This window comes from Olea europaea, chromosome 3 (genome assembly GCF_002742605.1).
Source record: "Olea europaea var. sylvestris chromosome 3, O_europaea_v1, whole genome shotgun sequence".
Taxonomy (NCBI): Eukaryota; Viridiplantae; Streptophyta; class Magnoliopsida; order Lamiales; family Oleaceae; genus Olea; species Olea europaea.
In genome coordinates, this window is record NC_036239.1 from 10,741,603 (window position 1) to 10,750,279 (window position 8,677).

At 38.1% G+C, this 8,677-nt stretch overlaps 1 protein-coding gene across 1 annotated transcript; it reads left to right on the plus strand.

Moving 5' to 3' along the window:
- Positions 1-4,604: 4,604 nt before the first annotated feature.
- On the plus strand, positions 4,605-7,228 carry LOC111385900 (mitogen-activated protein kinase kinase kinase 7-like). The gene has a single exon (XM_023010324.1). It carries the CDS (start codon positions 4,605-4,607, stop codon positions 6,558-6,560), a length of 1,956 nt encoding a protein of 651 aa, XP_022866092.1. The 3' UTR covers positions 6,561-7,228.
- The last annotated feature ends 1,449 nt before the right edge of the window (positions 7,229-8,677 follow it).

The window sequence follows — 8,677 nt, forward strand, 5'->3', positions numbered from 1 at the left end:
AAACATAATAACTTCTGCCTTTGGTACATGTAAATACTCTTAAATAGAAGTATTACATGTTAGAAACTTATTTTCAGTTTGGTAAAATGTCTCTCATAAATTTTAATGGCCTGCAGAAGCGCATGTCGACAAGAAATTATACTTTACATATACGGACTCTGCATTGCCACGGTTAGTTGGGACAGCAAGTTCGACTATTTTTATAAAATTCATCCCAACTCCATTTTCTATGAAATTTATGAAATTAGAAAGATATTTTCAAGTAGTTTTCTAGGTTAAAATATAAAAATTTCCAAGATCATATAATATGGGCGTTTTACTGAAAAACAATGAGGTATTGCACAGAAATTTCAGATTTGACCCTTCAATGTTTAAAAATTCATATCTTAGGCTACAGATATCCAAATTGAGTGATTCTTGTGCCCATATTAAGAAAACTCAATGAGGAACGTAGTAATATTTTCAGAGTCTCAAATGGATGATTATGGAGTCAAAGATAACGTGTTGAAGTTGACCCAAAAACTATCCTGTTTCTGCCTTTTGTCACTTGCAAGGAGAAGTTTTTAAAAAAAAGTCTCTTAACACAACATAGAAGATATAATTGCATAATTTACTTTCGGTACCATATTACATCATATCTCATACATGTTTTTATACAATACCATAAGAAAACATATGGAAAATAGTCGAACAAAACATGCAAAAACAAAACTTCGATGCAAAACAACCTTGTCCCTAACCCATCATCGATTATGCCGACTGACTTCCACCAACTCCGCAATTATGAATCTGAGAATTTAGTATAGAACACTATGAGTATAAAGAATAATCAGTAAGATACCATGCTTGGATTTTAACATGTTAATACAACACAAAAAAATGCAATCAAACACATACTTGCATATTCCGGCTTGCCGGTGCCCTTCGGACTTGTCCTATGGCATAAATAGATATCTAACTTTGTGGACTTGTCCAACACATTCATATTATGGTTTTTCATGCATAGCTTAAGCATAAATATTACCATGAAATCATACCACTTAAGCATAGAAAGTATCTTACAATAAAACTTGAAGAAATCTTGATTGAAAATGAATTGAGAATTGCTAGGCTGGTCCTCTTCTTCCCTCACGTTTTCTGCCCTTTTATAAACAAGTGTTAAGTTGTTTTTCATGCAAGGGAAATAAAGGGCAGCAATACATCTATTTATAGGTGAGAAAAATGATAAATTTTGGGTGACTCTTCAACCAATTCTACACGTGGGCAGCATGAAAGAAAATCTTAACTTCAATTAAACACCTATGCATGCCTTTAGCCACCACATGCTTAAGTTAAAACACCTCATGCATGCTTTAGCCACCACATGCTTAAGCTAAAACACCTCATGCATGCCTTAGCCACCACATGCTTAAATTTAAAATACCTCATGCATTAGTTAGTCACCTCATGCTTAAATTTGGCAACCATAAATAATTTTTTGGTCATACCAAATTTTGAAAAGTTGAATTGCTATTCTAAAAATTAAATGAGCACAAAATTCGGAGTATTACAAGTGTCATCCTCGAGATCGACCACCTCGAAAGGAGGTTGAAGAGTAACGACTCGAGAAGTAGGAGATCTTTGACTCGACTGCACCGAGCTAGAGCATGGAGGCTAAGCTCGAGAAGTTTCGCCAGGCCCCCTCTTGTTGTGCTCGAGTGGGGTCCCTCGAGGCCTCTTCTTACTCTTCTTCTTCACCGGAAGCTGGCCCTGTGGACGGGCATCAGCCCTTGTGTTAACAAAATTGCGGAGGGCTTGAGGATCAAACAACATACCTGCAAGAACAAAAAATGCAAACACTTTAGAACGAGCACAAGATCAAACTGTTTTGTAAAAACAAGAGAACAACCCTACCCTCGACGCTTCTAGTATATGCCAGGTCTATCACCTCTTCCCCAATCTCCTTCATTGTCAAGAAAAGGGGGTTGAGCCCCACTAGCATCCTCCTATGATCTTCCAACACATCTGGATACACCCGGTCCTCACAGAACTTCTCGGCTTAGGGAATTCCCAATCAGGCCAGAAAGAAAGGTCAAGTTCTTGAGCAATAACATAAAACAACCCCTCCCTCCACCCCTTTAGAGAACTCGCAATCCTCGGGACCTTAAACCCTCATATCGTCGAGAGATAACCAAAACAAGTATACCGAGGATACTTCTTAAGCTCAAAAACCATTTTTACAAAGGTCAACATTGGGCTCGATATCTAAGTACCTAAAAGTTATAAAGAAATACATGAGTATTCTCCAAGCATTGGGCATTAATTCACCCTGGCACATGGAGTGCTCGACCAATAAAGCGATAAAAAAATGGTGAAGAGGCCACCTAAAGCCGGCCTTAAGGGTTTCCCTAAAAATGACAAACTCCCTTCGTCGAGATCGAACAATTCTATCCTCGGGGCCGGGGGATCTCACATCACAAATAGGCATAAGGCCATATTCCCTAGCCGCAGCAATAGCTAAATGCTCTTTTAGCTTACAGCGCTCATCGGGATAATCGAAGATCATATTAACCTGAGCCTCTAGTGTAGCCTCTAGGGAAATAGCTGTTGGTATTATCGAAGTACCTACATCCTCGCTACTACTCAAGCTGCTGGATAGATCACAACCCTCACTACTCGACATTACTCAAAGAACTTAAATCCTAACTTATGAAATAACTTGGAGTCTCGAGCCTTACCTGGAGTTTCCCGATGACGTGAGAAGTTCCAAAGTATTTTTCTCTAGCCCGATCTCACAGAATTTGGATTTTACAGTGGGTAAAAGTGAAAAATGAAAACGTGAACAACAGTATTTATAGGTGAAAAAGACAAGAGGCCAAAGGTCGCCATCTATGGCCGTCCATGAAGACACGTGTCACTCATCCAAGCCAACTCTCTGCAACAGTCATATCAATACCGACCTTTATCGTCAGCCCATATTTCTCGACGACGCGACCTACGACGAGGTATTTGTAAATCATGTGTACCCCATCCCAGAGCTCACACTCTAGGAAGGGTGCACAGGATAGTGATAGTACCAATATTGCATACTTGAGGACTTTTTCCTCGAGGACTGCCTACGTGTTCCGCCTCACTTTTCTGCCAAGACGTCCTCAAGATATGTTAGTCCTCAAGGATTGCTCACACTACCATGGAAACTCACCTCTTACTTCCTTGAGAATATGTCCTCAGGTCAGTGTCCATTGAGAGGTCCTCGAGATAAATATATTGCCAACGAACAGACACCTAAACCCCCAAGGACTGGACTCTATATCATTTCTAACACCACCATTGAAACAGTTCCATTACGAGTGGGACATTCCTTACGAACTGGACTCTATTAGATAAGAACATTCACCCCATCCCAATCCTATCAGGAATGTACTGCCTACCCCTATAAATACCATCCTTGGACATTATTCAGGTACATTCTCATTATTCTCAACTTATAGCCTCACGCACATAATTCCCTTTCTGACTTAAGCATCGGAGAGACGACGAAAACATACCTCGTTGCCTTTGTTTCAGGTACCGAAAGATTACGATCGTGCTCATTCAAACTCCTCAAGTTCGGGAAATCAACATGTACGATTTTTGGTGGCATCAAATACAAATCTTAAAAATGGCCAACAAGCTGCCAGGTGTTGGCAATCTCTCTGCATGAATATATTTCATTTTCTGCTAATTTTAGATTCATCCAAGAGAGCCCAATTTTCCCGTTCTCTTGGATCTTTCTCTATGACCAGTTTTGATGTCAAATTTATATTCCCATCTCAGTTGATTTTTGCAAAATTTCTTGTTTTTTTCTTTTTCTTGCGATCATTTGGCATTAATTAATTCAATCGTTCATTCTCACATTGCCGTCCAAACAACAAATTAGGCCGCCCCCTAGGGCACTTCTCCACTGGCAAAGGACGGACGCTGTCAAACCTGGCAGAGCAGAGGTCGTGAGTTCGAAACATGGGGCTCTTGGAAGGCAAGGATTTATTCTTGGAAGGCAAGGGAACATTTGGAAGGCAAGGATTTATTCTTGGAAGGCAAGTGGGAACTTGGAAGGCAAGGATTATTCTTGGAAGGCAAGGTGCAACTTGGATTGGCTTGCTTGGCACTTTGTCAGACCAGGTGGAGAGTGCTCGGACCCTGGCCAGTTGGAGGCACATCCTGCGATTAACCGGACTGTGTGAAGAGGGGCCGGATCACAGACCCAAGGATTAGTCTAGAATAGGACACCTTGTAAAAAAAAAAAAAAAAAAAAAAAATTAATTAATTCAATCATTCATTCTCACATTGCCGTCCAAAACACAAATTAGGCCTCATTTCATAAATTTGGGTCGATGAATCCTTCTTCATCCTTCTGTATTGTTGATGCAATAAATACTTTTATGTGTGCGATTCAATAAAGATTTCTCTTATCTGCCCGTGTTGCAAGGAAAATTCCAGTTTCTTCACAATATTTTTTGGAGGTAATTTCCTGATGATTTTTTCATTAATTTTTTTTCTGAAATTTAAAACAGATTCAGATGAAGATATGATTTAGAAATCTTGTGGTGCCCATTTACAGATTATGCAATAAAATCCAAGAAAGAATGGAGCAGTTCAGGCAGATTGGAAAGTTGATTGGAAGTTTAAATGCCATAATGGTATTCCAAGATGATATACAGATTAATCAGAGGCAGTGTCGTCTATTGGTTGATATGTTTGCTTCAGCATATAAAACAGTTGCAGAGCAAATCAAACAGAATTTGCGATTTGAAGAAAAGAACACAAAATGGAAAATTATTGAGCATCCATTAAAGGAGCTTCTGAGAATATTCAAAGAAGGAGAGATGTACATTAGGCAGTGTTTGGAAACAAAGAATTGGTGGGGAAAAGCAATTTCCCTCCACCGGAATAAGGACTGCATTGAGTTTCATATACATAACTTGTTGTCCTGTTTTCCTGTTGTCGTTGAAGCAATTGAAATGGCGGGGGAGATATCAGGGGTGGATCAAGATGAAATGCAGAAGAAGAAGGTTATGTATTCATTGAAATACCAGAAAGACTGGAACGATCCAAGACTTTTTCAGTGGAAATTTGGAAAACAGTATTTGGTTTCTCAAGATTTTTGTAATCGGTTAGATTCAGCTTGGGACGAAGATGGATGGTTTCTACTCAAGAAAATTCAAGAAAAGAAGAAGTTGGGTGGATTAAGTTCGAAGAATGATCAGAAACTTGCTGATATTTTTTTGAAGAATTTATATGGTTCAGAGACGATGGATGATATACTTTTACCTTTTGAAACTTTGGTAAGTTCAAAGGATTATCAAGTGAGACGACGTTTGGGAAATGGGAGCCAGTATAAGGAGATTCAGTGGTTAGGTGAAACCTTCGCTTTAAGACACTTTTTTGGGGACATTAAGGTACTGATACCCGAGATTTCTAAGGAATCATGTCTGTGTCATTCAAATATAATGCATGTCCTTTGTGGGTTTTCAGACGAGGAAAAGAAAGAATGTTTCTTGGTAATGGAACTCATGGAGAGAGATCTATCCAGTTACATTAAGGAACTCTGCGGTCCAAGAAAGAGAATTCCATTTTCACTTCCAGTTGCTGTTGATCTTATGCTGCAGATAGCAAGAGGAATGGAATATCTCCACTCAAAAAAAATCTATCACGGAAATTTAAACCCTTCTAATATTCTTATAAAAGCCAGGAATGTTAGTAAAAACGGGGATTTACATGCTAAAGTATCAGGTTTTGGTCTATCATCCTCTATTAGTCTCACACAAAAAGCCCCCAAAAGTCCTAGTGGACAACTTTCTTTTATTTGGTATGCACCAGAAGTGCTAACAGAACAAGAAGAGTTGAGCATTGAGGGAGGAAATTTGAAGTATAACGATAAGTCAGATGTTTACAGCTTTGGGATGATCTGCTTCGAGCTTTTAACGGGCAAGGTCCCATTTGAAGATAGCCATCTTCAAGGCGATAAAATGAGCCGAAACATTAGGGCAGGAGAGAGGCCACTTTTCCCATTCCATTCACCTAAATATGTAGCAAGCTTAACAAAGAAATGTTGGCACTCGGATCCCAATCAAAGGCCGAGTTTCTCATCTATCTGTAGAATTCTTCGATACATTAAGCGTTTCTTAGTTATGAACCCTGAACACAGCCAGCCAAATCCACCAATGCCACCAGTAGATTTCAGCGATATTGAGGCAGAGATCATAAGAAGCTTTCCTTACATGGGAAAGTCCAATCTGTTGCCTGTATCACAAATCCCATTTCAGATGTTTGCTTACAGAGTGACTGAGAAGGAAAAACCAAATACAAATCAGAGAGATACCTCCGAATCAGGAAGTGATGGAGCTTCAGCCTGTGGGGATGATAATGTAATAGCAGATGATCCATTATCATCACCAGCACGATCACCAAGACCAACTGTAAAGAAATGCTTATCCTCTCCCGACATGTCAAACAAGAAACTTTCATTATCAAAGAAATCGCTAAGCGTCAAAGCCAAGAAACTGCCAGGTTATCTATTGACTTTGAAATCTTTTACATAGCATCCGGTAATTTTTGTTAGGATAGATACCTAGCAATGAGAACTTAGCAAAGGGCAAAATCACGTGATTGAAAATGCCATTGCCTAGTGTTAGCTAGCATTGATTCAAGATTCGCAAATTCCAAATGTTTGTCCTTTACAAGAAAATAAAATCCTGAGAATAGGCATATATATTTCTGCAAATTCAGAAGAATTCTAGTCTGAAAACTGCAGGGCCTGATATACTTAAAATTATTAAAGTTAAATGTAGTCTAGCATGTTAACCATGGTCAGGTTTATGCTTATCCGTTTTAAATTTTATTTGAAAGCACTATTGAGACAATGAAAAGAAAAACATCCAATGAACTAACAATATTATCACGGCTGTTTTGCAGGGACACCAAAGGGAAGATCGGTAAGGCCACCACAAATAACACCTCGTGGACGCAGTATGAGAATGAATTCCGAAAGTCAGCTGATGTTAACAAGTCCAAAGCCATGGAGAACATCCGGTCATGTCTCTGATTCCGAGCTCTCCTAAGAATCTGTAATAAAAATTTGATACAGAACCATGAACCAACTTCCACACAATTCTTTTAGTTTCATCAGATAACTGCAAGCATTTTCTTATGTAGTATCTGGTATAGTATAGGATAATTTACGTAACAGGACAATGATTCACAATAGAAAGGCAAGACCTCAAAATTGTACATGAAACAATCCAAAGTTTGTTGCCTTTTTACATGATCTCTTATTCTGAACTATTTCTTGTTGCTTTTTGACAATTTTGTACTATTTTAAGCCTTTTCAATTATATATACTTACTCATAAATTATGGGATTGACTTGGATGCAATCTCTATCTAGTTGTTATCTTTTCTTCTTTTGATGTCATATTCTTGCCATATATGTTGCATCTGGGTCATTCACTCCGTTGTGAAGTAGACGACAGTACGAGTTTACAAAATAAAGTTTCCAAATTTATTCACGACACAGACGCCAATACTAGTCTCATTTACATCTCTGAAACGCACTCAAGACACCATCTTTGTAATCTCAATTTTAAGTTCCATGCAGCTTAATTCTTCAGAACTACTAGTCCCGTTTTCATGCTCTAAATAGAGCAAGATAACTTCTGCAACTGAGGTCTACAGTTTAAGGATTGGTACCTCCCCTACCCCCTCGTCCCCCACTCACAAAAAATACTATACTATGTATACAATGATGTACAAATAGTATTCCTCATTGCCAGAAACAGATTAAACGGCTAACCATATTAATCTCAAGTCATTGAACTAATATACGGATGAAATATAATTATTCACTCATACTTTCTGTTTTCCAAGCCTTTCTGATTAATCCAGTTCTTTCTTTTTCTTATCGATCTTTTTACTTCTGTGACATGATTGAGTCTGAAATAGTAATTCGATTGATAAGAGAGCTTTTCCTATTCCAAAACCCGAATCGTGAAAGAACAAGTAGAAACTCTCTATAATTTTTTTATTTTTTTTATTATAGCTACACTTGATCAAAGGTAAGTAGATTCTTTTCCTATATTATAATTATGAGTAGAACAAGTTAGAACTCGTCAGACTTGGACCAAATATGGATCTGCGTCTAAATTTATTGAATTTAATTGTATCTTCCCGAAAACCTTGTTTTCTTTTAAACTTGGTATACGTTTAACTCTACGTAAAAGCTGCTTATTTGTGCCCCAAAGAGGAAGTTGAAAAAGCATGCTTTTAACTTTTAGGCGAGCCAAACATACCAAGAGAAACCATAGCCATGCCCTCGTATGTTTAGAAATTCTGCATTTTCTTGTGAAACTTATATACTAATCTCCAAAGACTGCTGCTGTTGCAAAAGAAGTGTCAGAATCTGTAGTGAACAAGGTTGCTGAAAATGGAGGAGAAGAGAATATTGAGAGCAAAGTGAATTTTGACACCAATACGAACACGGACACACTTGTTCTTGCAGAATTAATATCTTATTTTGGTTCTTTCATCGCTCTATTTATCTCGGAAGAATGTAAAAAGTCTCGAGGAAAAATGTGTTGAAAATCATAAAGAGAAGCATAATTTATCGAAATTGTAAATAAGAAGGCCAGAAATAAATAACTTTAGTGAAATTTAGATTCGGT

Bases quoted from the DNA above. Each gene is read 5' to 3' on its own strand.
- LOC111385900 (XM_023010324.1), top strand. From the start codon at position 4,605: ATGGAGCAGTTCAGGCAGATTGGAAAGTTGATTGGAAGTTTAAATGCC.